Source organism: Diceros bicornis, unplaced genomic scaffold (genome assembly GCF_020826845.1).
Source record: "Diceros bicornis minor isolate mBicDic1 unplaced genomic scaffold, mDicBic1.mat.cur scaffold_67_ctg1, whole genome shotgun sequence".
NCBI classification, from domain to species: Eukaryota; Metazoa; Chordata; class Mammalia; order Perissodactyla; family Rhinocerotidae; genus Diceros; species Diceros bicornis.
In genome coordinates, this window is record NW_026691553.1 from 3,479,332 (window position 1) to 3,505,793 (window position 26,462).

At 59.8% G+C, this 26,462-nt stretch overlaps 2 protein-coding genes across 3 annotated transcripts; one reads left to right on the plus strand and one right to left on the minus strand.

Moving 5' to 3' along the window:
* Positions 1 to 1,338: 1,338 nt before the first annotated feature.
* On the plus strand, positions 1,339 to 12,376 carry TNFAIP8L1 (TNF alpha induced protein 8 like 1). Its single transcript, XM_058537552.1, has 2 exons — positions 1,339 to 1,424; positions 10,125 to 12,376. Exon 2 carries the CDS (start codon positions 10,130 to 10,132, stop codon positions 10,688 to 10,690), a length of 561 nt encoding a protein of 186 aa, XP_058393535.1. The 5' UTR covers positions 1,339 to 1,424; positions 10,125 to 10,129; the 3' UTR covers positions 10,691 to 12,376.
* A 1,421-nt stretch (positions 12,377 to 13,797) lies between these two features.
* Positions 13,798 to 24,681, minus strand: MYDGF (myeloid derived growth factor). Of its 2 annotated transcripts, XM_058537553.1 has the most exons (6): positions 24,488 to 24,681; positions 22,910 to 22,960; positions 17,447 to 17,508; positions 15,847 to 15,928; positions 15,178 to 15,250; positions 13,798 to 14,311 (listed from the first exon to the last, which is right to left on the minus strand). In XM_058537553.1, the coding sequence occupies exons 1-6, from the start codon at positions 24,659 to 24,661 to the stop codon at positions 14,232 to 14,234; spliced, it is 522 nt and encodes a 173-aa protein (XP_058393536.1). In that variant the 5' UTR covers positions 24,662 to 24,681; the 3' UTR covers positions 13,798 to 14,231. The 2 variants fall into 2 exon arrangements, with proteins under 2 accessions (XP_058393536.1, XP_058393537.1); XM_058537554.1 differs by lacking the exons at positions 13,798 to 14,311; positions 15,178 to 15,250; positions 15,847 to 15,928 and adding an exon at positions 15,945 to 16,146.
* Positions 24,682 to 26,462: the final 1,781 nt, after the last annotated feature.

Here is a 26,462-nt window from a genome sequence, read left to right on the forward strand (position 1 = left end):
ATCTGTAACAGGGGATCTCAGCCAGGGCGATCCTGCGCCCCAGGGGACACTTGGCAATGGCTGCAGACGTGTGTGGTTGTCACGGCCTGGGGGGACGGGTTCTCTGGCATTGAGTGGGTGGAGGCCAGGGCTGTCGCTAGACACCCTACACTGCCCAGGGAAGGCCCTCCACAACCAGCCCCAAATATCAACAGTGCTGAGGACGGTCATCCCTGGCCTGGAGAGAGCGCAGGACCCGGCTGTGGGTGGGAAGAAGTGGGTGTGAAAACCTGGCCCTGTGTCTTGTGCCTGTGTGTCCTCAGGCAAGTCGCTTCCCCTCTCTGGGCCTCAGTCTCTCCCTCCAAAACGGCATAAAGAGACATTTTATTATTTTTGCCTCATGAGGCCTACGCCAGCGTTGTGTGTCCCCCGCATACCAGACAGGCACTCGACAAAATCTGCTGTCTGGGCTGCTCCGGGCCTCGGCGGCAACGGGGACCCAGGGCTGGGGCCGCAGGGAGGAAACCGAGCAGCCGGGGAGCTGGGAGCCTCTCCCGGGCCGGGTTCCCAGGACTCACAGCTGCATCCTCCCCGGGGGGCCGCAGCTGGCCCCGCCGCACCCCCCGCTGGCGGCCAGGAGGCCCCTGCGTGCCCGGAGGGCTCCTTCCCACGAAACCCAGGCTGGATCTGGGAGCCCCCTGGTGGGGTCTCCACTGCCTCAAACCCCACCCCAAGAATTTACCTGTGACCCAGAAACCTTTACCTACCAACCTGGGTCAGATTCAGCCCATCTTGTGGGGGGGGGGGGACAAGAATCTGCATTTTTCAAGGGGCTCCCGGGTGATTCTGATGGAACGTGTTCCCCGGGGCTGTACTTTAAGAAACACGCTTCTGCCCACATTCCTGTTACCCAGATGGGTAAACTGAGTCCCACAGGGAGGGAGGGGCCTGCCCGGGGCCACACGGTTGGTTTCTTTCTGGCTCTCTGTCTCCTTCTCTCTTCCCCCCGGGTCTCTCCCTGTTTTCAACTCTGCGTCTCCTTCCGGTCCTTTCTCGGGCAGGGGCCCCTCCGGCTGAGCCCCCCGCACCCCCCGCCTCCGGCCCCTGCGGCGATTCCGGAGGAACCCCCCGAGCCTCTTGGCCCCGCCCCCTGCGGGGGTGACTGCTCCCATTGGTCTGTTTGTACGTGGCTCGCGCTGCCATTGGCTGAGCCGCGCCCTCGGTCCGCCCCCCGCGTCCGGCCCCTCTCAGGTTCTCTCCGCGCGGGCGGGGGCGGAGGGGCGTGGCCGACGGGTGGGCGGGGCGACGGGTGGGCGGGGCCGCGCTTCCCGCCCCGCCCCGCCCGCCCAGTCCCCGGCGCGAGTCCCCGGCCGCCGCAAAGACCCCTCGGAGGCGGCGGGACAGAGCCCCGACGATCGGACCGACGGACGGGCCCCGGGGAGCAGGTGAGCGAGCGGCCCCCCAGCTCGGCGCATCTCGGGGCCACGTGGCCGCCCTCTGTCTCTCCGCCCCCCCAGGCCCTGCTCCCCCACTCTGTCTGTGCTCCTGCCTCAGTTTCCCTGTCTGTCACCCTGTCGCTCTCTTGCTGTGCGGGTTTGCGGGAGGCCGAGGGGGTCAGAACTGCCCCGCGCTGGCGTGGGGCTGTGCTCTGGGGCCACCCCCCCGCCCATGGGGACGCTGATGGACTCTGCCCCTTTCCCAGCGCGGGGTGCCAGGGCCGGATTCCAGACTCGGAGGGCATTCCAGGCGGCGGGCGGCCCGGCCACAGGCGCCGAGGTGGGCGTGAGTGTGGCTTCTGGCCGGGCCCAGCGGCCGGCGGAGCCAGGGCCAGGCCCACCCGGACTGGCCACCTGGGCGCTCCGCGGTGGCCTGAGGGCTTGGCCTCAGTTTTGCCAGCTGTGAACTGGGCGCGCCGCCGCCCAGGTAATTGGCGGGTTGTCTGACCTAGATCTGCAGGCCTCACCGCCTCCCATCCTGGGGGGCCCTCCTGGAGGAGGGGCAGCCCCCGCTGTAAACAGGCCTCCGAGGTTACGTCTGGGCATTTCTGAGCCCAGATGGCGGAGGTGAGTGCCCTGGGGGGAGCCCCCCCCCGCAGCGGAGTGAGGGCAGTTTAGCCCAGTGGTTGGGGAGTCCAGACCTTGAAATCCGACAAACACGGGTTCCTGCTCTGCCGTTTGCCGTGGTTCCTTGAACAAGGGATTTGATTCTCCGAGCCCCAGCTTCCTGTCTGTAAAATGGGGGGCAGGGGGGGTGACATATCTCCTTGGGGGTCAGGGCTGCTTCCAGGATTAAATGCAGGCTTGTGGGCCTGCCTGTCTCCTTCTGGCCCTCCCCTCCTCCCTCCCTCCCCCTCGCTCACTCTGCTCCAGCCACACGGGCCTCCACGTTCTGCCAACACGCCTGGCCCTGCCTCAGGGCCTTTGCACGGGCTGTTCCCTCTACGCCTGGCCAGGTCCACAGGCGCCAATTTTAAAACATAACAAATTGCCGAGATAGGCCGGGCCAAGGAGTGCGAGGCTAGGGCTGGGCGGCTGGGAGAGGCGGAGGAGGGGCCAGCCCAGGACGCTGTACCTATGGAAACGGGAACAAAGAGCTGTCGCCCAGCCACGCAAACACCTGGGCTGTGCGTCTTCCACTGGCTGGCCAGGCAGCCTGGGACACCGGTGGTGGGTGAGTGCCGGACCCCTGGGGGTGGATGGGGGGCTGGAACCCCGCTCTGAAGGGGCACAGGGGGTCCCTAAGCAAAGAGACGAGTCAGGCAGGTGCGGATTCGAGGCCCCACAGTGTCCCCTCCCGCTGAGTGGCCTTGGGTAACTCAGGTGTCCCCTTATCTGAGGCCTGGGGAGGTGACGGGCCAGTCCATCGGGGGGCGAGGGGCCTTTGGTTGCTTGGTGATTCCATGCAGTGGGTTCAGGAGACCTCAGTGTCCTCATCTGTCAAATGGGTCACCAGAGGGTGTCTGAGGACAGAACTCCACCTGTTGTCATGGAAACGTCCCGCCCAGAGGCAGATGCTGGATAATGACTCACCCTGGTCCCGGTTCAGCCCCAGGTGTGAGGCGGAGAGCAGGGGCCTGGAGACCCAGTGTGGGCGCCTCCCCTGGGGTCCCACCCACTTGAGCTGGTAGGTCAGTTATTCATTCAACAAACAGTTTCTGAGCACCTACTGTGAGGCAATCCAGTGCCCTCCCTCCCTTGACTCACAGACTGGGGTTGGGGGAGATGGATGTTCATCCAGAAAAATCATTACGCTTAGTTGTAATTGCATGGTGATGATGGAGGGACAGATGGATGGGAAGTTAGTTCTGCTGGGGGGTCTGGGCAGGCCTCCTGAGGAGGTGACATTTGAGCTGAGGGCTGAATGACAAGAAAGAAACAGCCATGCAGAGACCTGAGGGGAAGAGCATTCCAGGCAGAGGGAACAGCCCGTGCAAAGGCCCTGGGGCAGGACCGGGCCTGGCGTGTTGGAGGAACAGCGAGGAGCCTGTGTGGCTGGAGCAGAGGGAGCGAGGGGGAGAGGGGGAGAGAGGGAGGAGGGAGGGCGAGGAGGGGATGGGGCAGGTTGTGCGGGGCCTGGTGGTGGCCGGGAGGATGTGGGCTTCTCCCCTGAGGGAGGCGGGAGCCCTGGAGGGCTGTGGGCACAGGAGGGGGACCTGACTCAGGGCTCACAGGCGCCCTCTGGTGGGGGCTGCGGGGAGGACGGACTGTGTGGTCCAGGGCGGCAGCTGGGTCCAGGTGGGCTCAAGGCAGTGGGTGCCCTGATGTTGGTGGGGGGCATTGTGTGGGAACAAGGACGGGGGAGGGCATTTGTCACGGCGGGCAGAGGCCTGGGGCCCCTGAGGCCACCCCCGGCCACTGCGGCCGGGGCTGAGAGAGGAGAGACGGAGCGGGTCCATCAATTATTGACGCCCGTTGTGCGGGGCATGAAGAATTCATGTGGGGCGGGCTGCCTCGTCCCAGCTCACGGGAGCCCCTTGCTGTATTTTCCGGAATTTCACCATTTAATAATTTTGTCATTATTCAAAATGACACACTATGAATTTACAGTTAACACATGATATTTAAGAGAAAGGTATAGATGATTATTGGGCCCTGAAGAGGAGTGAGGCCCTGACACAGCCACACCGTGGACGGACCCTGAACACACGACGCTCAGTGAGAACCAGACACAGAAGGACACACGGTGTGTGATGCCATTGATGCAAAATGTCCAGAACAGGCGCATCCACAGAAAGTGGGTTCGTGCTTGTCAGGGGCTGGGGAGGGGATGGGGTTTCCTTTGGGGTGATAGAATGTTCTGGAATTAGTGGTGACGGTTATTCAGTTCTGTGAATATATAAACACCGCTGAACTGTCCACTTTAAAAGGGTGAATTATATTTTGAGAAAACTAAAAAAAGCAAAGGTAAAAAATAGTCAAAAATCCTAACTTTTTCATAATTTTACTCCATTTTACTACCACCTCTGCTCTTGAGGTTATTTTCCCCTGGCGTAGCTGTTTGGTGGAAATGATCAGCATCTCTTCCCAACTCCCCATTGGCTGATGGCAACCTGGAAGCTTGAAATTGACCATGGGGGGAGAATTTACATCACGGAAATTGGCAAATACCGCAAATCAGGGCTTGATTTGTTGTTCTGGTGATTGTCTAGACCAGACATTGGCACTTTTTCCATGAAGGGCCAGAGAGTAAATTTTTTGGGCTCGGCAAAGCCATACAGTCTCCGTTGCATCCCTTCCTCGCTGCCATAGACTGTATGTAAATGAGTGGGCGTGGCCATGTGCCAATAAAACTTTATTTACAAAAGCAAGCAGCGGGCCACCGTCTGCCCACCCCTGGTGTAACTTAAGGAAATGTCAGTAATGAAAATTACGCGTAAAAGTGCCGCATGTCCGTGGCTGTTTCCTCGTGAAGAGCGCAGAAGCAGTAGATTCTCCCACTATTTGAAAACTGCTAGCTGATTCTGGAAAGAAATTGCTCCCGTCACTCATGAAGGAATGAGCGAAGTTCTAATTCTCCTCGTTCCACGTTAGTCTTCCTTGTTAATGCAAAGGAGGCCATTAAATGACGTCCATGTCACAACCGCACCCGCGTGTCAGTCGAAACAGTAGGCTGCCGACACGAGTTTGACACAACTCGCCGAGAACATTCCGTGGGAATCAGTTGGCGACGTGGAATTTACAATAGAGGCCTGTGTCGTTGATAACGCCTGTAAGGTGTGTGGTCCACATCCTTTACGCCAGGAACAGTGATGATAAACCTGTGTCTGTACATCTATGGGGACGGTTTTTTCTGGCAAGGTGGCGGTTAAGAATTTTCCAGCACGTGTCGAGTGGGACGCACCTTCACAGAATACCCGAGGGGCAGCGAGGACCCTGGAAGTGGGATGTCCTGCCCCGTGGGGTCCCCGCATCACCCCCACGTCCAGTGGGGGCTGCAGACCCCACCAGGAGTAGGACAGACCCGTTTCCTGCCTTCATGGCCCCACGTCGGGTGCGGGAAGCATAAATCATAAATCAACAGGCCGATCCAATGAATTGTGGAAAATAAACGGGGTGAGCTTGAGAAGACGGGGGCGATGTCGGGGAAAGCCCCCTCTGAGATGAGGGGGACCTTTATGCTGAGAAGGTCCCCCAGTCCCGTGGCAGAGGGCACAGCACGTGCAAAGGCCCTGAGGCTGCCATGTTGCAGGGACAACGAGGAGATCGTGGGCTGGAGACAAGTGAGTGAGGGGGAGACAGGAATGCCCCCCGGCCTCTGCCTCTGCAGGTAAAGGATGCTGTCCTGCCGAGAGCAACCCTGAGGCTCGAGGTCGGGGGGCAGAAGGTGGGGGGCAGGGCAGGAGTCGACAGAGCCAGGGACTCAGCGCCTGGACGCCCATTTCACAGACGAGAAAGCTGCCCCTGGGTCGTGGGGCTTGTCTGGGGTCCCAGCAGGGAGGCCTCAGGGCTGTGGGAGGACAGAGGCCTCCTTGCTGTTCCTCTAACACGCCAGGCACAGTCCTGCCCCAGGGCCTTTGCACCAGCCGTTCCCCACGCCTGGCTCCCCTTTGTCCCAGACCTTGCCTTCCAGTCCCAGCTCTGGGGGCTCCACCTCAGAGAGGCCTTCCTGACCATCTGGCCAAGGTCACCTGCTGTCCCTCCCCGCCCCCCGGGCCCTTATCTCTCCCTGAAATTATCCTGTTTATTTCTGTGTCCGCTGGTTTCTGGCGTCTCCTCCTTCCAGTGGGGTGACAACACCTCTCAGGGGCTTGTTCTGGAATTTTGGAGGGCTTTCCTTTCGCTTGTGATAATAACAGGATGTTCTGGCAGCTGAGGGGGCAGGGACCAGGGACACCAGCCCTCCAGCCACGCTCGGGGCAGCCCCTCGGCCCCCACGACTTCCTCTGTCCCGCCAGAACAATAAACCCACCAGCGGGGTTTTTTTCCCTGTTTTAATATTCCGTGAACATTCCCGAAATGTCCCTCCTGGGTAAATCCAGGGAAGATGGGGCTCTTTGTGGACGAGAATTTCTAGCTCCGTGTTCTCGCGATGCTCCCGGGGGACAAAGGGCAGTGGCCCTGAGCTTTTAAGGAGGGAAAATCTTTTTCATGAACACGCGTCGAGCGCCCACCGTGTGCCTGGCTGTGTGGACGTGGTTGACACGTCTGAACTGTGAATCCCTTTTCTTTCTGTTCGTGTCACAGTTTGGGCCAAATCCTGATTTAAAAAAATTTAAATTTATTTAAGGTTTTAAAAACGAGGCATAAAATATATCCAGTAAGGGGCACAGAGGCGTAAAATATAAACGCTTAATATGTGGACAGTAAGCGTCCAGCTTGGCGACATGTAATTCACATACCGTCAATTTCACCCTTCGAAAGCGTACAATTTGCGGGTGTTTGTGTTTTCACGTTGTTGTGCGATCATCTGGCTCTGTGACTTTTTACAGTCGTGTAGACCCAGATCAGGACACAGACATGGAACATTCCAGACCCTCCCCGCTCAGTCTCCCTCCGAGGAGGACCTGTATCGCTGTCTATGAATTTTATTTTTAAACTGGCAGGTAGAGGCAGATGATGGTGTGTGTGGACTCCGTGTCAGGGACATATGGGGACACCCAGGTTAACTCGTTAATGAGAAGGTAGCTGAGGTCCCGAAGGCCGGGGTCCCCGGGAAGGCAGGGACGGGGTCTCTTTCGGTTGTTGCTGGATCCCCAGTGCCTGGTACACAGTTGGCGCTCCATAAATGCTTGTTGAGTGACTGAATGAGCGTTCCCACGGAGCCCCTGAAGCCTTAGCGGGCTTTTGTGGCTTGTGACCGTAGTGGGCTGTTCTGGCATTCGGTGGCAGGGACCGGGGACACTGGCTGTCCCCGGGCAGGGCTGACGTGGCCCCTCCTGGCCGGCTGCCCTTGGCCCCGGGTGAGCTGGGCGGCAGGAAGGAAGGCTGGTTATTTTGGTCCCCGGCCTGCTCCCCTGGGAGAGCTGTCATCTGCCCGTCTGGCCACTGGGATGGGGCGTTGCTGGCGGAACAATGGGACGGGGACGGGGACGGGGGGCGCGCAGCTGGGCCGGCCCAGGTGTCGCAGGCCTGGGGCTGGCCCAAGGGACTGGGAGTGGGGAGGTCAGAGGGAGGCCGCAGCTGCCCCTGCCCCAGCCCCTTTTCCTTCTGGGCTTGGGAGGGAGGTGCTGCGGGGGCCCGGGCCCTTCCAGAAGCCTGTCAGCAAGCCCAGCTCCCCTCCTGAACCACCCGCCAACCTCAGGACCTGCAGATGGGAAGGTCAAGGCCCAGAGAGGGGCAGAGCCCTGCCCGGGGTCACACAGCAACCGAGAGGCCCTCAGGGTCCAGACACCAGGGCCGCACTCCTGGACTCAGGGCAACGCCTTTCTCTCTCTCTCTGAGCCTCAGTTTGTTCATCTGTAAACTGGGCAGACCGGACCCAGGGCCTCGGGAGCCCCCTCTCGATTCTGAGGTTTGCAGAGATCCTTCGCCTGGTGCATTCAACAAACACTTATGGGGCGCCCGCTGTGTACCAGGCCCGGGCTGGCCACTGGAGACGTGGTGTGAACAAAGGAGACTCAGCCCCTGCCCGCGCCGTGGGGCCAGGGAGGTGGACATGGAAACTGGGGTGCTCAGGGCTGCGATGGAGGAAGCCCAGGGCGCCGTGGGGGCCGGGGGGCACCTGGCCCAGCCTGGGGCATCTGGGAGGGCTTCCAGGAGGAGGTGACGACTTGAAGGATGAGCAGGAGTTTACGGGATGAGTAATGGGGCCAAAAGGTCCAGGTAGAGGGAACAGAATAGAATGTTCTAGAAAAACTGGTGGGAGGGTATCTGGGAGGCATAGGTACTCTTAGTGCCAAGCGGCCAGCCCGATGCTGCTGCTCTTTTTTCCAGAGAATTTCACAGAGAAGGTCGACACACTGGGGGTGCTGAGTGGGTGGAGTCTGAATGGCCAGGCCCCAGGCCGTGGGGTCCAGCCTCTTGCCCAGGGGAAGCCCACAGCCTGGGGGGCACTGGGTCGGCCACACGCTTCTGCCCTGGGACCGAGTTAGTTCTGATTTTCCCCATTTGACAGATGGGGAAACTGAGGCACGGGGCAGCTATGTTCCTCCACCAGGCGGTCAGAGCTGGGAGCAGGCCCTGAATATTGGGGTGTCACGGGGGTCAGCTCTCGGCCCTCCAGGACTCGGGGTGACTGGCAGGCGTCAGGCAGGGAAGGCGGAGGGAGGCGGGCAGGCAGAGGCGGCAGGGGCGGGCAGTCACCGAGCTGCTGTGTGGCTGTGGGGAAGTGGCTCAGCCTCTCTGAGCCTGTGTAATTTCTGCAAAACGGGCAAGCCGCCCAATACTGGCGGGAAGTGACGCACTGGGACCGGCCACGCGGGCCTGAGTCAACAGCACCCCTGCGCTGGCCCCGCTGCGGAGCCCCGGGGTCGGTGACCGGGTGGGCGCAGGAAGGCTGGTCTGGTGATCCCCGCGCCCGCCCTGACCCCTGAGGGCAGGGGAGAGGGCGGCCGAGGGTTGGGCTCCTCCCGGGATCCGAGCTTGCACAAAGACGGCCTTGTGGGGCCCCGGGGTGAGTGGGTGCCCACGTGGCATTCCCGGCCGGCTGGCCTGGGGCCGGGGTGGGGGTGGGGGTGGGTCTCAGGCTCCCCGCGTTCATTCGGCAGAGTCTCCAAGGAGACAGCGGATAAGGAATGAGACCCATTACCTCCCCCGTGGCCTGGGGTCAGGCAGACCATTGAGGAAGCAAAGCCTGCGGGGGGGAGACCGGGCAGAGCAGTGATGGGGGACGCCTGGGGCGCTGTGCGGCCCAGAGGAGGGGCCTCGCTGTCAGTTTGGCTGTTCTGGGGTGGCTTCCTAGAGGAGGTGGTGTCCAGGCTGAGCTGAGGGATGAATCTGTGAGGGGAAGAGGCAGGGGCTTGGGGGCCAGGGCTTTGGGGGATGTATAGGAGTTCACCAAGGAAGAGGGAGGGGCTTGAATGAGGTATGGGGCTTGGTCCTGGGAGCTGCCAGATGGTTCTCAGAAGGGAAGGGCTATGCCCAGATGTGCAGTTTAGGAAGAACTCTGGTGCTGTGGGAAGGAGGTGGACCCTCTCTCACCAAAGCGTGGGATGGGGGTGGGGAATGATGAGCTGGGCCCCCTGTGATAACTCACCTTGAGCCCCTTCTCAACTCACAGCAAGCGTATAGGGGGTTTGGGGGGCTGGTGTCAGGGCCCACAAGTAGTGGGCCTCAGAAGGCCTACCCAGATTTCACCATTAGGCATTCATTCCTTTGACTTAGCACTCTCTTTTTTTTTAAGAAACCAATCCCCTTAGGTCCCTTAGGGTCCCTTGGGGCATCATCTCTTCAGTGTGAATGCTGCTTTTCCACAAGCTTTTCCTATGCAGGTTTTTGCGCTCTGTGTTCCCCCACCTTCTCCTCTGCCCCTTCCTCCAGGAGGCCTGCGGGGCTCTCTTGACCGGCTGGGGCGCCCGCGCCACGGGCTTGTGACTTCCCCGATCGGGTCACTTGCCACGCGTTCCTGCCCCGCTCGCGGGTCCACTCTGCCCAGCCCTGGCACGCAGTGGGTGCTCCCTAGCTGGTGTCCCGGGCGCGCTGTGTCCTTCCCGGCGCCCTGACCCGACGGGGGGTCTGTCTGTCTGTCTGTCTGTCTGTCCCCGGCAGGGCCGATGGACGCCTTCAGCAGCAAGAGCCTGGCCCTGCAGGCGCAGAAGCAGCTCCTGGGCAAGGTGGCCTCGAGGGCCGCGGCGGCCGCCTTCCTGGACGAGGCGAGCAGCGCGGTGCTGGACGAGCTGTACCGGGCCACCAAGGAGTTCACGCGCAGCCGCGCGGAGGCGCGGAGGCTGGCGCGCGGCCTGGTGAAGGTGGCGCTGAAGGTGGCCCTGCTGCTCCGCGGCGGCGTCCTGGGCGCCGACGGGCTGGCCGCGCTGGGGCGCCTCCGCCAGCGCGCGCGCCGCCTGGCCCTGACGGCCCTGACCTTCCAGCAGGTGGCCTTCTCCTTCGACCGGCGCGTGCTGGCCGCCGGCCTGCTCGAGTGCCGCGACCTGCTGCTCCAGGCCGCCGGGCCGCACCTCACCGCCAAGTCCCGCGGCCGCATCGGCCACGTCTTCGGCCGCCTGGCCGACGGCGACTTCCTGGCCGCGCTCTACGGGCCCGCCGAGCCCTACCGCTCGCACCTGGGCCGCCTCTGCGACGGCCTCTCCAGGATGCTGGACGACGGCAGCATCTGAGCCCCGCGCCCCCGGGGTCGCTTCACCCTCCTCACCCCCCCACCGTGGCCGCGCTCCCCGGACAGCTGGCCGTCCCCTTCGGGGGACGCTGACCCGTCTGAAACAGCAGATTTAACGACCACGTCGCCTCTCTTCCCGCCCGACCTCCGCGGGGAGCGGGATTCAGCGTGGGGACCCCCACCACGCGCCCCCAGAGCGCCGTCCGCCCGGGGCCACCTGTCGTGGCCGCGGTAGCCGGTGGGTGACCCGCCCGCACCCTCAAATCCCTTGACGTGTCCGAAAGCCGGGCTCCCCACTCCCTGTGTCTGGGCTTTTCGTCCTTCACACGGGGTCACGGTGAACCGGGAGGGAGTGGGACGGGGGAGCTGTGTCCCCCAAATTCCTCTGCTGAAGTCCTAACCCCCAGCGCCTCCGAGTATGACCTCATTTGGAAATAGGGTCGTTACGCATGTCATTAGTTAAGTCGGGTCAGACCACAGGGTGGCCCTGATCCCGTGTGACCGCTGTCCTTAGATAAAGGGGATGTTTGTGCCCAGACGCAGAGAAGGGCGTATGGAGGTACAAGCAGAAACAGGAGGGGGGTGTCTACCAGCCAGGGGACCCCAAGGATGGCCGGCGACCCCCGGCAGCCTGGGGAGAGGGCAGATCGGCCCTCAGAGGGAGCCACCCCGCTGACCCCGATCTCAGACTCCGGCTCCAGAACTGGGAGCGCACGAGTGTCTGTTGTTCCGGCCGCCTGTCCGGGGTACCCTGCCCGCAGCCCCAGGACCGATCATGGGGAGCTGGCTGAGGGCTGCGGTGGGGCCGTCGCGAGGACGCCCCCATCTGGTTGGGACCGCAGCCCTGGCTCCCACGTGGGAGGGGACAGAGCGTGTGGATTCGCGATTTTTGTTGTCAGAAGGGGGCATGGGTATAAAAGGTTGCACAACACGGCTGCAGGTCTGGCCATGTCGGCGTCGGGAGGGTGTTCCTGGGCGCCCTCCGTGGAGGGGGATGGGGAGGAACCGTGTCCCGTGACTGTTTGGCAGAACCGGGTCTGTTGAGGGCAAAGGTTGCAGACAGGAGGCCTTCAGGCATTAGGCGAGAAGATAGCTTTGCTTGGCCCCACCTGGCGTGAGACATTTGGGGTTAGCTGCCAACATTTAAAACCGAGGAAATCGCGGGTCCCAATCTAGATCTGGAGTTTCTGTGCTGCCCGCAGGTGAAGCTGCACAGAGGCTGCCCCGTCTCTGCTTTGCCACAGTCCCCACCACTCCCTTTTGCCTCTCCCCAGCCTGCTGTGCTGGCTGCTGGGAGACGATGAGCCCGGATCCAGGGCGGCCTTGCTGTGCTCTGGTTTCTGTTTCTCTGAAAAAGCCAGAGGCTTTGGCGTGAGAGCCAGCTGTTCCCACCTCGGCCTCACCCTCTAAGGCAAACTTCTCCTCTTATCTCCGGTCAAGAGACGGCTCTGCAAACTCAAGAACGGACGTGCGTCAAGAACGGACCCCAGAAGCCCAGACGAAACCCTTTGCCCTCAGCCCTGCTGACCGAGTATTGTCAAGGTGCATGACGCTTTGTACTGTCCCCTGCTGGGCTGTGCAGCCCATCTTGACTCTTCATAAATTTGAGATTTCATTTTAAAAAACCAAAGAACACTACAGAACTCTTTAAATAAAAGCGCACATCTCCCATTTGCCTTATGTGGAAGTGGCGGTTCAACTGCTTGGCGTGTCTTTCTCGTGCCCTCCGGGGGTTTTTGCCTTTTAAATCGAGGTTGCATGTAAATGTCACAGGCCCGTGGCCTCGGTGACAGATTGACGGGCTCGGTTTCCACTCCGCCAGGATGACAGGCGAGCGGAGTGGCGGTGCCTACTTCTGTGTGCCCCAGCAAGGGTTCCATTCAGCTCCTCGTCATGAGCAAAGATCCTGGGGCCACAGTGTGGATCTGAAAGCTAATAAAGACACACGCACACGGCACGTGGGGCTCAGGGGGCAGCTTCCTGTGTCCACAGATACCTCCCATCCCAGCACATTGCACCCACCAGCTCTGCACCCCGACGACGCCCGGGGTTGGGAAGTGGTGATTCCAGGCTGACCGTGGACCTTCCTCGGGGCCTGGGGTGCATGTCACCCTCGCCAGTGTCCAACGGCCTGGTTTGCAGGAGGCCCTGGGCGACCATAATCATCTCCTGTCCTGTTGAGACTCTCCTGGTCCATTGAACCTCAAAGTCGGGAACGGGAGAGGCTCTTGGCCCCTGGAGGCATCTCCCTGACCCCCGTAGGTCCCCGGGCTCGCAGACCTTGAAGCCCGGGTGTTCTTGGTCGAGTGACCCTCCCCGTGGACGTGGGCGCCCTTCAGAACCTCCCCCACGAGGTGGCACAGGACTCATGCGCATGACAGTGCAGGCGGCCTATTTACCACGAGCATCCCCGGGCCGAGGTCCCCCTCTTCTGCCTGCTCAGGCACCTAACCCTGAAGTCGCTCTTACACCTGTGTCCACTGCGGGTGCGGACGGGGTGCGACCCTGGGCGGGGACCCAGGCGCCCTCGGCCGCTTCTCCTCTGGCGGTGGAGTCCCGGCAGCGCCCAGCTCCTCGGCCGGCTGGAGGGAGGGCCGAGTGAGCGGAAACGACGGAGAGGCCTCCATCCCTCCAACACGCTCCCCTGTTGAGGACCCCGCCCCACAGTCCCGGGGCTCAGCCGACACAGCCACCGGCTCTCTTCCCCTTCATTTGCTGGCGAGGAGACATGCTCAGAGGTCGGGCTGGGGGTCAGACTCTCAGGGCCCCTCTGAGTGGCTGGGGGATTTGGGGTTCCATTTATTTATTTTTCTTTGCCTGTGGGTGTTTGTTTTTCAAGTCACCGTGCCACAATCCAGCTTCGAACAAGTAGCAAAGCCAGTCACCGGGTGCAGAGGAGGTCTGCCTGGAGCGGCCCCCCCCCCGCCAGCCCCTGGCCTAGGAGCTCCCGAAAAGCCGTGCCCGGAGGTTCCCCGTGCCCCGGGGTGACGCGGCTTACCCGCTTCCAACGGGGAAGGGAAGTGGGGGTGCGAGCCCCCCACTGCTGTCCCGGGGTGGGGACCCTGGCCAGGCGGGCACCAGCGCCAGATGCCGCGTCCCTCCGTGTGGTTGCTTTTCAGTGGTCTTTTTTATTTAAATACAAAAGAACGTTTCATTTCTTCCCAGTTAGTCTGGAGGGAGGTCCCCGGGGGAAAATGCCTGAGCATTGCGGAGCCCCGCCTGATCCCACGGGGACGCACGCTGGCTGCAGAAAAGCCGGCGTCCCCCGGGAGCCCCAGCTGGTGCCGCGAGGCCTCCCAGGCAGGAAAGACGAGCAGCGGGTCTCAGACCCACACCCCGCGTCCAGAGGAGCAGCGCGGGGGTGCTGGGTGGGCGGACTCTGTCCTGGGGCCTTGGCCACCCCTGAGAGCCCCTCGGAACAGGGCCGCATCGGCCCGGGCAGAAAACCAACAGTCCCCCTAGAAAACCAGTGAGGCGCCAGCCCCCGCGGCCCGGCTCTGTCAGCAGAGACTAGGAACCGTCGCCCTCGCCGGGGCCGCTGGTCACAGCTCGCTGCGGGACGCCCTGGCCACAATCACCAGCTTGGACAGCTCGGCCTTGAAGGCCCCGGGCCTGTGGGACACTGCAAAACAAGAAACGTCGGTTGGGCCCTCGCCACCCTGTGGGTTCTCGGGGTCCTGGGCCGGGGGCCGGGCAGGGGAGCGGTCCCCCGAGTGGACTCCACCCAGGAAAGGCTCCCAGCCCCGAGAGTCTTACAGGTGAGGGAAGAAGAAAGGTGGAGAGGTTGGTGGGCCTGTCCTGAGGGCAGTGGGGGCCACAGGAGAGTTCAAGGTGGGCAGAGCTGTGGTCATTTTGGCCACATGGAGAATGGACGGGGGTTAGGGGTGGGACTGTGTCACCTTCTGCTCACACTGACAGATTTGTCAGAGGCCCATGTGACGCTTTTCCAGCAGGACCAGGGAATCCGGCCTCCACCTGCCGTCCCCCCCCCCCGAGCCGGACCCTGACTCCCTGCCCCTCCTCTCCTCCCACTGCGCGCCCTGGGGCTCAGGGTCTGCCAGCAACCCCATCTCCCATCCTCGACCTCCACCCTGAATGCTCCCCAGGCCCTCGAGGACCTGTGGGCTGGGTGGGGCTCCTTCCGGACCCAGCCCCTGCCCTAAAAGCCCCCTGCCCCTGCCGTCCCCTCCCCTCCACTTTCACGCCTAGTGACACCCACAACCACGTGGGGTCCTTCACCTCGTCTTTCCCTGCCCCTCAGGACCCTCAGGGCCCCCCGACTCGGCAAACCCCCATGTCCATCATCACACTCGCTCGCCCCCCACTGCTCGCACATCGAGCCCCAACTCTGGAGCTTCCCGCCCATCTTTCTGCTCAGCATCTGCCCCACGAGGCTCAGAGGACACGGGGCGTGACCCGCCTCCCCCGTCACACACGCGGTCCCACAGCTGGTACCCGGGTTCCGCCCCACAACCCCTCTTTACGCACCTGCCGTTTTGGTCACTTCGAATTCCTCACTTTTCAGGGGAACATCGCTCTCCCTTTCAAACGCGGCTTGCGACTGCAAGGAAACGGGAAACTTTGCTAATCGGGGGAGAACGTGGTTCGAATCGCTTCCAGAGAAGCGCAGACTAAAGCCGCGCGATGCTTTTCTTAGCACGGAAGGGAGAATCCCATAGAAGAGTTTGGTTAATCCACTTAAGAGACCGTCAACTGGCTGAAAACTTCACGCCTTCACTGCAAATCCTGGGGTGGGGGGGGCAGTATTTAGTTCAAGTATTTTCTTGAGTTAATTTATGGAAATGATACAAGCACGGCAGTCTCTTGAGTGTAATTTTTAAAGATCGGAATGGTGTCTCTTTCAAATCAGCTACAATAACAGAGTTTTAAGGTAAGAGGGGACCTCGGAGAGCAGCTGGCTCAAGGGCGTGGTGGGCCGCCTGATGTGTGGACTTGGAAAGGCCACGGTCCCCAGTGACGCAAACTCTCGCTAGTGTGATGGTAATCCAGAGATGCTCTCAAGGCCCTCCTGAGCTGACCTGAAGTCAAGGGGATTATCCTCGGGGGCGTGGGTGGGCCTGCCCCCCCCCCCAGTGCCCTGAAAGGCGCGTCCACGGCGGGGCGGCCCGCGCAGCCCCCACGCCCGCCGGTACTCACGTAGGCCATGCCATACTCGACCTCGGCGCCCCGCACCTCTGCCCGGAACTGTGTGAAGTAGAGGTAGGACTTGCCCTGGGGCCTGCAGAGAGAGCCGGGCGCGGTCAGGGGCCGCGCGCGCCCCCCTCCTCAAGACGGGAACCGTTTCACGGCGCTGCTGGCTCTGGGGAGGATGGGGTCCCCTCAACATCACCCCCCTTTCCTCTTTGCCAGAACGTTCTTCTGGCTCTTTCCCCTTCTGGGTTCGAGCTGTTCTGGGACGGGACCCTCCCTCCTGTTCGTTCACTGAATGGTTTGTAACTGAGTGTCCACGACATTCCAGGTGTGGCAGTGAGGGCCGGGCCAGCGACAACCCCGGAGGGCGAGAGGTACAGGAGTTAACTAGGAAGGGGCGGGGGAGCATCTGAAAGGTCCCAGGGAGGGTGCAAACGGGGGCATTTCAGGACCCACAAGGTAAGTGTGGCCAGAGCAGCGAGGAGCTGAGGGGAGTGCCGGTGACACCAGGGGACGATGGTGTCTGCCGTGTGAGGGCTCCATGGGGCGCGTGTGGAGGGCACACGCTGATGGGGGTGGGGGGCGGCAGCCAGGAGAGCCCGGCCAGGGGCGTGTGCAGGTGGGTGGGGGGCGATCAGGGAGCCCCCCGATTCTCTCCGCCCCGTGGCTGTGTGTCCCTGGGCACCGAGAGGGCGGGGGTCACGTGGCAGAGCGAGGCAGCGATCTGCAGAGGATGGGCGCAGGCGGGGGCCTTCCCTGTGACAGGGGCGCGCCCACCGCTGGGGCGGCGCAGACGGGCTCCGGCCTGGTGAGGACACTGGGCTCCTGGCCCCGGGGCCTCCGCCTGTGCCAACAGGGGCCAGTCCCGCAGAGTGCGTGAGACCCCCCACTATCTAGTAGACGCCTGCTGTTTGTACAGCGTCAAGCAGGAGACTGGGATGACGCCCACGAGTATGATTAACACGCGCCGTGTCCTTTAGTTAAATGTCGCCGTCACTGCTCTGTAATTGTGTCCCATTTGTGATCTGTCCCCGTGTTGACCCCGGTGCCCTGAGGGTGGGACCTTGGCGTGGGCTTCTTCTGCGCACCCCCACAGTGCCTGCGCTGTTCCAGGCTCACAATAAATGCAGGAGAAACGTCCTCTTGGGTGATGGGCCCCAGGCCACGGAGCCCGGGGAGCAGGGACAGGACCCGAGGCAGCTCTGTCACCCTCGTCCCCGCCAGAGGGCTGAGCACGCCCTGTCCGTCACCCGTCTCGGGCTCACCAGCTGGCTCCCAGCAGGGGGACGAGGAGCATGGACAAGGCACTGAACTGTGACCGTGACTGCGGTGACATGGTGGCAGCGTCTGGGGAGCCCCCCCCCCCGGTGCAGCCCCCACCGCCTGGACCGCACTCCCAGCCCCCCAACCGCTCTAGGCCTCCGGGTCCACGTGCTTCCCTGGGGGCCCCCCGGCCCCCGCCAGCTCCCAGCACGGTCGGGCACCCCCTCCCGCCGGCCTGCGCACCTCCGGGGGTGCAGGACCCCGTCGTGTGTCCGCCCCCTTCCCCTGCTGCCCGGAGCAGCCCCGAGCCAGGATGCCGACCACGGCCGGGACCCGCCCTCACCTCCAGATGGTGCAGGTGAAGTGCTGGTTGTCTTCGCTGGTCCCCAGACTCATCTGCCACCTCTGGGGACAAAGACAGACACGGGTCAGTCCGCACACACAGCTTGGCTGCGCGCGGCTCGCCCCGAGGGCTTCCAGTTCACGTCCAGTTCTGCAAAGCGAGCGAACCTTCCCTGGGCCTCCCGGCCGGAGCCCGGCCCGCAGGTCCCCACGCTCTGCCCGGGGGCGGTGACACTGCTGTGGGACCCATAATGGGGGACACGTGTCACTGTACATTCATCCAAACCCACAGAGGGCACACCACCGAGAGTGACCCTAACGTCAACCACGGGCTTGGGGTGACTGTGACCCGTCCCTGTAGGCTCCTCGACTGTACCAGGTGCGCCCTCTGGTGGCGATGTCGATAACGGGGGCCTGGGGTGCAGAAATATACCAGAATCGCTGTGCCTTCCGCTCAATTTTGCTGTGAACCTCAAACCGCTCTAAAAGATAAAGTCTGTTAAGAAAAACAGACACGAGAATAAAAGAAAGGAAGACAGCATATTCTTGCTTGCTTGGAGAAGGATAAAAGGTCCTCGGAAAAGACATGGGATTTTAATAACCGTGGTTACACGTAGGATGTGGGCGAGAACTGGGCACATGGAAGGTGCTGGGAAGCTTTTCATGTTTTTCTTTTTGAGCGATGTGAATGTGTTAGCTTTTCAAAAACACTAAATTAAAAAATTTCAAGGTTCCAAAACACATCGCTACCAGTTTATTTTGATTTTCACGGCCTCTGAAAACCCGGCCAAATGGGAACAGAAAACCTACGTTACTTCTGGGTGGCCTAAGGCGTTTTTGCGTTTTGCTAGGAAAATGAGTTTACAGCCCTCTCCCAGAGCAATAATGGACTCAGATTACCAGTGTTCCGGGTTTAATGTCAGAGCCTTTTGCTGAAGAGAAACCAGGCCATTTTCACGTTTATTATAATGGGAGTAAATGGTCACCTGGAAGCTTTTTGCCTGTGGCAGAATGTGGGAACCAATTACACCGGCAGGACAGGGTCGCCTCCAGGCCACACCTGCGACCTGGCGTAATTTTTTTCTATTTAAAAATAAACACCTGTTGGGTGTCAAGGCCTCCGAGAACTGGAAATGGTTTTCTGCTGTGAAATATATCTGGGAAGGTTTTCCATAGCTCTTAAAAGCTCATTCATGAAAATGAGGCAAATATTTAAACATTAAAAGAAAACTATGGGGGCTGGCACTGTGGCCTGGTGGTTACGTTCGGCGCGCTCGGCTTTGGCGGCCCGGGTTCAGTTCCCGGGCGCAGACCCACACCACTCGTCAGCGGCCATGCTGTGGTGGCGACCCACATACAAAATAGAGGAAAACTGGCAATGGATGTTAGCTCAGGGTGAATCTTCCTCAGGAAAAAAAAAAAAAAAAATTGAATGCAAACAAATTTAAAACCAAGAGTTTCTTAGCACTACGGTCAACATCCGTCTGAGTGGTCCTGTGATACATGAACTTGACCACGGCTCGTGGCTGCAGGACGGGGAGCAGCGAGGTGCCCCCTTCAGCCTGGGCTTCTGTGACCTTCTCTGTAAGGCCAGGGGGATTAGGGTTATAAGTGGCTGGGTATAATAGATGACATGTAAATGATAGCCGCTACTGTTTTTTATTAGGATATAAATAACAGATGGTGAAATGCACCCATTTTAGCGCCCAGTTCTATGAGTTTGACAAATGCATATGGTTGTATCCACCACTCTATCAGGATACAGATCCGTTCTATCTCCCGAAATAGGCCCCTGGTTCCCCCGGGTCAACCCCTTCCTGCAAACTCCTGGTGACCACGGATCTGATCTCGGTCCCCACTGCTGTGGCTCTGCAAAATGTCACCTGAGTGGAATCATCAGTGTGTGGTCTTTTGTATCTGTTTTCACTTCACGTGACAAATTCAAGGTCCATCCAGGTTGCTGTAGGCACCCACAGTTCATTCACTTTTAACAGTGAGAAACAGTTTACAATACGGTTACACTGTACAGTTGTCCTGTTACATACTGTACAACTCAGTTTTTTTTTTTTTTTTTTGGTGAGGAAGATTGGCCCTGAGCTAACATCCGTGCTCATTTTCCTCCATTCTGTATGTGAGACGCCACCACAGCATGGCTTGATGAGCGGGTGCATCGGTCTGCACCCAGGATTTGAACCTGCGAACCCGGGGCCGCTGAAGCGAAGCGTGCAAGCTTAACTACTACACCACCAGGCCGGCCCCTACAATTCACCCTTTTAAGGTGCACAATTCAGTGGTTTCTCATATATTCAGAATTATGCAACCATCACCTCTAATTCCAGAATATTCCATCACCACAAAAAGAAACGCCACCCCAATGAGTGGTCACTCCCCATCCCCCTCCCCCAGCCCCTGACAACAAACTCATCCATTTTGTCTCTAGAGATCTGCCTGTTCTGGACATTTCCTATAAACAGATTTCCTTCCGTGTCTGGTTCTCTCACTGAGCATCGTGTGTTCAAGGTCCATCCACGGTGTGGCTGTGTCAGGGCCTCACTCCTTTTCACGGCTGCGTCATATTCCAGTGTGTGGATGGACCGCATCTTATTTATCCACTCATCTGCTGACGGACATCTGGGTTGTTTCTGCTCATTGGCTGTTAGCAATCACGCCGCTACGAACAGTCACGTACAAGTTTTTGTGTGGCCCTAAGTTTTCATTTCTGTTGGGTGGATCGGGTTGTCTGTTAAGTGTGTTTACGAGAAATGGCCAGGTTTCCCAAGTGGCCACACCTCTTTGCGTTCCTGCCAAGCGTGCCGGCACTGAGAGATCACGAATAACCCTGTGCCCACTGTCACCTGACACCACTGGCCTCTCAGGTGATCCCGGAGAAACGAACCACCATCAAAGAAGCAAGATCTGCCGCCCTCCCTCAGAGGCCCTGGCCCCCGAGCCTGGTGTGAGCAGCCCCCTGTGAGCTGCTGCCCTGAGGCCTCCTGGGCGCCCAGACTGGAAACCGCTCTTTCTTCTCTCTGATGAGGAAGCCTTGGACACAGGCCTGGCTGTCTGGAGAAGCGCCCCTGGGCCTCTCGCACCTTCCATTTCAGCTGCTCCAAGGAGCATCTTGGAGGGGCCTGCCTGGGTGCTGCCTAGCAGATCCTGCGGAACATCTCCAACTGTGCCAAATCCGTTTGCTTCCCTCTGAGGTGATTTCCTTCAGGACGAATCCCCTCGTCCAAGACAGAAGAATCACGCCTACTGCTGGTTTCAGAGTTTGTGACTCAACTGCTATTCCAAGAGAAGGCCTCAGCCGTGGTCACACCGCCCGGAGGGAGTGACCGTGGCTCTCCCTCTGTGCTGCAGTGCACTGTCTACCTCCAGGTTCAATCAGGGAGGCACATGTGCTGTTTTCCAAGTTGCTGGTGACACTGGGCACGTCCTGGCACGGAGCAGTGGGGAGGGGCCTGCGTCTGGGGACCGCGGTCACCTCCCAGCTGCGGGAGCCTGGAGATTCCTCCACCTCTGGGCCTCCGTGTCCTCAAGTGTGAAAAGGGGATGATGCCAGAACAGTATCGCGTCCTGGGGCCGTGGCGAGGATGAAATGCGATGCGATGTGGCTTAGCACCGGGCGGGCGCCTGATAAACGCCACGCTAGCGGGGCTGTGGCCATTTTATTGTCCGGTAAGTTGACTGTCTACACGACGAAAGAGGCATCGGCAGGACTGACACGTGGAAGAGGGCGCTCTGGGACTCATTCCGGAGCTCCTGGGGGCCAGGGCTGGACTGCAGGCCTTGGCTCGCTATTAGGAAGAATGTTCCACCACTTGGCGCCCTCCCACAGCAGAGTGGACGGTCTGGAGAAGCAGCGAGGCCTGGAGGTGTGGGAGGAACGGGCGGATAATGGCAGGACGCCCACTGTCCGAGTGGCAGAGAGAAGGGCGGACGACGGCGGCGATGCTCCGCGGGAGAGTGGCCACCGCTGGCACCGCTAGGAGGGGTGTCACCAGTCGCTTGCTACACGTTGTTAAAACACTGCCGCTGGGAGTCATTGACTTTTATTTACAAACTGGATATATCTAAGATAATAAAAGTGGATTTCATGTCACTTTTGCCCAGTGGTTTTCAACTGGGGATAATTCTGTCCCCCGGGGGACACTGGGTGACATCTGGGGACGTCTGCGGTTGTCACACTGGGGGTACTCCTGATATCGAGTGGGTGGAGGCCAGGGATGCTGCTCAACCCTCCACAGCACCCAGGACAGCCCCCCACAGAGAATGACCGGGCCCCATGTCAGCAGTGCCGAGGGGGGAGACCCCTCTGGCCCATTTCACTGTCCTGAGGGCAAGACCAGGAGATGGACGCAGAACCAGCCTGCTGGGAGGGCCAGGCACAGGCTGTAGGGGTTCCCGGGTGGCCGCCGTCTCTCAGACTCTACACTGTTATGGGATGCGGGGCCACAGAATGTTCTAGAATGAGAGCAGTGTTTCCTGAAGTCTGCGTGTTGGGGAGGAAAGCGCAATAAGGGATACAAAAAATGTTTTTAACTGATTTTCGCAGCAGGAAGGTTAAGTCTTCCTTCTCAGTTTTGTTCCACTCTTTCTAACAGTCGCCAGGAGAAAGTCTGCTCTGCGCCTCTTCTCGAACACATGCTGCTCCCCCTCCAGACAGAACCAAGCAGCGGCACCCAGCCAGAACTGAAAACAGTCTTTTCTTCTCGGAGGTTTTATGTGTCACGGTGCATTCCTGGCTGTACCAGTCGTCTGTTGCTTATGTATCAGTTTCTGGGGCTGCTGTAACAAACTACCACAAATCTCGTGGCTTACAGCAACTGAAATTTACTCCCTCACAGTCCTGGAGGCCAGAAGTCCAAAGTCACGGTGTGGCAGGGCCGTCCCTCCGGAGGCTCCAGGGGAGGGTCCTTCCTGCCTCGCCCAGTTCCCAGTGGCTCCACGTGTTCCTTGGCTCGTGGCCGCATCACTCGTCTCTGCCTCCGTCATCACGTGGCCTCTCCTGTGTCCTCTCCTCTTCTGTCAAATCTCCCTTGTGTGCCCTGGCTGACACCCTGATTTCGGTTTTATGAAGCACCCAGCACAGCCACTGGGACCTCTGACCTCCAGAACCGTGAGGTAGTAAACGGGTGTTGTTTTCAGCTGCTGAGCCTGTGATACTTGATAAAGAGCACAGAAAACGAATGCAACGCTCCTGAGAGAGGCTCAAGGGAATGGCAGATTCACATCTCACCTCCCTCTTTCTGTCCAGACATCAGCTCACTTTGTGGAATTATGAGTGGACTCTGCCACCACCAGTTAACGGGAGCACTCTCGCTTTTATTGGTAAAGCAAGAATAGTTTAATGAGTGGAAGTTAACACACACACACACGACCCAGCCCTGCTGTCCCCTGGGAGCATCTCTGGATGACAATGGACATCGTCATACTAAACTACGAGGAATTTTGAACCACTCACCTCATTGGTCCCTCCTTGAGAAGCGTAGGTGAACACACAAGTGTACTTGCCCTAAGAATGGAAGGGGAAAAACGGCTTGGTAGGAGGTAACCTTTAGTGCTTACGTGCAGGGCCTCAGGAGCCTCAGGCCATCCTTCCGAGACGCAGAATCAACCTCAGCCCTCTTTTGGGCATTTGTACTCAGCGCACAGGAGGCAGAGCCAGATCGCTTTGGCCCATGTCCCTGGAGGCCAACTCTGCCAGGCCTCCCAGGTCTGCAGACCTCCTGGGTCAGGAGATGTGGGGATGAGGAACAGGAAGGGGGAGGTCACCCCCCTCCAGCACCCAGTCATCTAGGAACACGGGCTGTGGAAGCAGGGACACCTGGGGGCCCCGTCTTTGCTCTGCTGTGAGCCTTGGATAAGTGCAAACTTTTCTGGGCCTCCGTTTCCTCATCTGTAAGATGGGGTTAACACATGATGCATTCGGCACAAGACCCAGCTCTAAGGAAGCACTCAACAGACAGTGACTGTTGATATGGTTGTTACAGACAGGGAAAAGGAGGAGGGGGGAGGAAGCAACTTCTCCAACAAGCTGGGGACAGCGCTGGGCTAGACCCAGGCCTGCTGCCTCCACGTAGAGGCCTGGCCTCACATCTCAACGTAAAGGATGTGGCACCTTGTGCAGCGGAAGGAAAGAGCAGTCTGTCCACTTCCTCCCTGGTTAGAGCTGCAGCAGCGACCTTCTGCAGGGCCCGGGGCATATACCCCTCAGCCTCCAGCTTCCCTCTCCCCACCTCTGGGTCCTCCCTGCTCTCCGATGGCCGGCCACTCGCCTGGGGCTGGGGGACAGGGCTGCTTGGGTGCTCTGGGCAAGTGACTGAGGCTCGTGACCCAGACCGCTCAGAGTCGCCAGCCCCCAGGGGGCCCCTAGAAATTCAGACTCGGTGATGACCCTGCACTGGAGCCCCGCGACCCCTGGTGGGCCGTGCCTCCTCCTCCAGCCCCGCCCCCGGGAGTCTGCGCCCCTTCCTCCAGCGCCGCCCCCGAGAGTCTGCGCCCCCTCCTCTAGCCCCGCCCCCAGGGGTCCGCGCCCCCTCCTCCAGCCCCGCCCCCGGAGGTCCGCGCCCCCTCCTCCAGCCCCGCCCCCAAAGGTCCGCGCCCCCTCCCCCAGCCCCGCCCCCAGGGGTCCGCGCCCCCTCCTCCAGCCCCGCCCCCGTTGGTCCGCGCCCCCTCCCCCAGCCCCGCCCCCAGGGGTCCGCGCCCCCTCCTCCAGCCCCGCCCCCAGGGGTCCGCGTCCCCTCCTGCAGCCCCGACCCCGGGTGGGTCTGCGCCCCCTCCTCAAGCCCCGCCCCTGGTGCTCCGCGTCCCCTCCTCTAGCCCCGCCCCCAGGGGTCCGCGCCCCCTCCTGCAGCCCCGACCCCGGGTAGGTCTGCGTCCCCTCCTCCAGCCCCGCCCCCGGGGTCCGCGCCCCCGCCTGCAGCCCCGACCCCGGGTGGGTCTGCGCCCCCTCCTCAAGCCACGCCCCCTGGTGGGTCTGCGCCCCCTCCTCGGGCCCCGCCCTAGCGCGAGACCCCGCGGCGGCGGCTGAGGCACGTACCCCCGGGCCCACGTCCTGGGAGAAGGAGTGCACTACGCCGCCGGGCTGCACGTCAAAGGCCACCGTCGTGGGCTCGGACGCCGCCTCAGCCGGCCCCAGCGCCACGGCCGCCAGGAGCAGCGCGGCCCACATGCTCGCGCCGCCGCCGCTCCTCCCGCCGCTGGGGGCCGCCATTTTGGACTGGGTCCGCACGGCAGGGGCGGCGACGGGGCGCGGCGAGGGACACGTGGGGCGTCCGCGGGAGGCCACGTCCTCGTCGGCGCGGCCACGTGACCCGGCGCGCCCCGCCCCCTGCCGCCGGCGCCGCCATCTTGGGGGCCTTGGGAGTCCTGGGAGAATCCCTGGGGTGGGTGGCCTTGGAGCCCGTGTCCTGGGCTCAGGGTCCAGTCGTCCCTCACTTACTAGCCGTGGACTGACCCTGCTTCTCTTCCAAGTAGTAAATGTAGACGGAATGAGGGAAATGGAGGATCACCATTAGACTAACGCCTCAAAAACGTTGCAGCCAAGATCCGTGGATGGATGCTCAAGATTGGTGCGGGAAAGGATGATGTGAAACAGGCTATTTGCACAGTCTCCAAGTATTTCCCCCCAAGACACTTATGAGTTACAAAGAGAAAAATAGTCATGTACAACGGAGACACCATCTTTAGCCCAATGATCAAAGTTAACGTCACCAGAAATGAGATGGCGACATCACGGAGCCGCAGACAGGAAGCACTGAGGGGGACACACCTTCCCAGCGGTGCCTCTGGAACTGCTGCCCCTAATGCAGGACCTCAATCTAATCTAAGCAAACATCAGCTTTCCCCCCCCCCCCCCCCCCCCCCCCCCCCCCCCGTGGCTTAGCGGTTAAGTGCGCATGCTCTGCTGCTGGCGTCCTGGGTTCGGATCCCGGGCGGGCACTAACGCACCGCTTCTCCAGCCGTGCTGAGGCCACGTCCCACATACAGCAACTAGAAGGAAGTGCAGCTATGACATACAACTGTCTACTGGGGCTTTGGGGGAAAAATAAATAAAATTAAAAAAAATTTATTAATCTAAGCAAACATCAGACAATCCCGAGATGAGGGGTGCTCTACAAGATAACTGGGCAGTACCCCTCAAAACCGTCATGAAAGACAAGGGCTGAGGATCTATCTCAGAATGAAGGGACCAAGACCACGAGAGGCAACGTGGGGCCCTCGACTGGATCCTTCTCTTGGTTCCGGCTGCTGTAACAAAAATGCCAGAAACGGAAGGACTTAAACAACAGACGTTTGTTTCTCACGGCTCTGGAGGCTGGAAGTCCCAGATCAAGGTGCAGGCAGATCCCTTGTTTGGGGAGGGTCTGCCTTCCGGCCATAGATGGCCCTTCTCACTGTGTCCTCACCTGGTGGCAGGGGCAGGGAGCTCTCTGGGGTCTCTGTTATAAGGACTCTAATCTCATTCACCAGGGCCCCACCCTCATGACCTAATCACCTCCCAAAGGCCCCACCTCCTGATATCATCCCCTTGGGGGTTAGGATTCAACATATGAATTTTGAGGGGACACAAACATTCAGTCCATAACAATCCTGGACCAGAAAAATGACCTAGAGGGAGAAATGGTGAAATCCAAATGAAGTCTATATATGAAATATATTAATTAAAAATTTTAATTTAAATTAATATATTAATTTATTAGTATATTAATAGAATATATAGTGCATAATTAATATATTACATGTTAATATAATTAATATATAGTTGACACAATTATATATTTATATATATAAATATAAATATGTATTATATCAAAATAGATATAATTTAAACATGTATGAATATAATTAATATAATTATGTATTAATATATTAATATATTAACTTAAATCAATATAATTTAAATTAGCAATTATTTGATATAATTAAATATATCAATTAATTATATTAATCATGTAATTTAATTATAGATTAGATAATAGGATGTATTGATGTTAATTTCCTGACTTCAATAA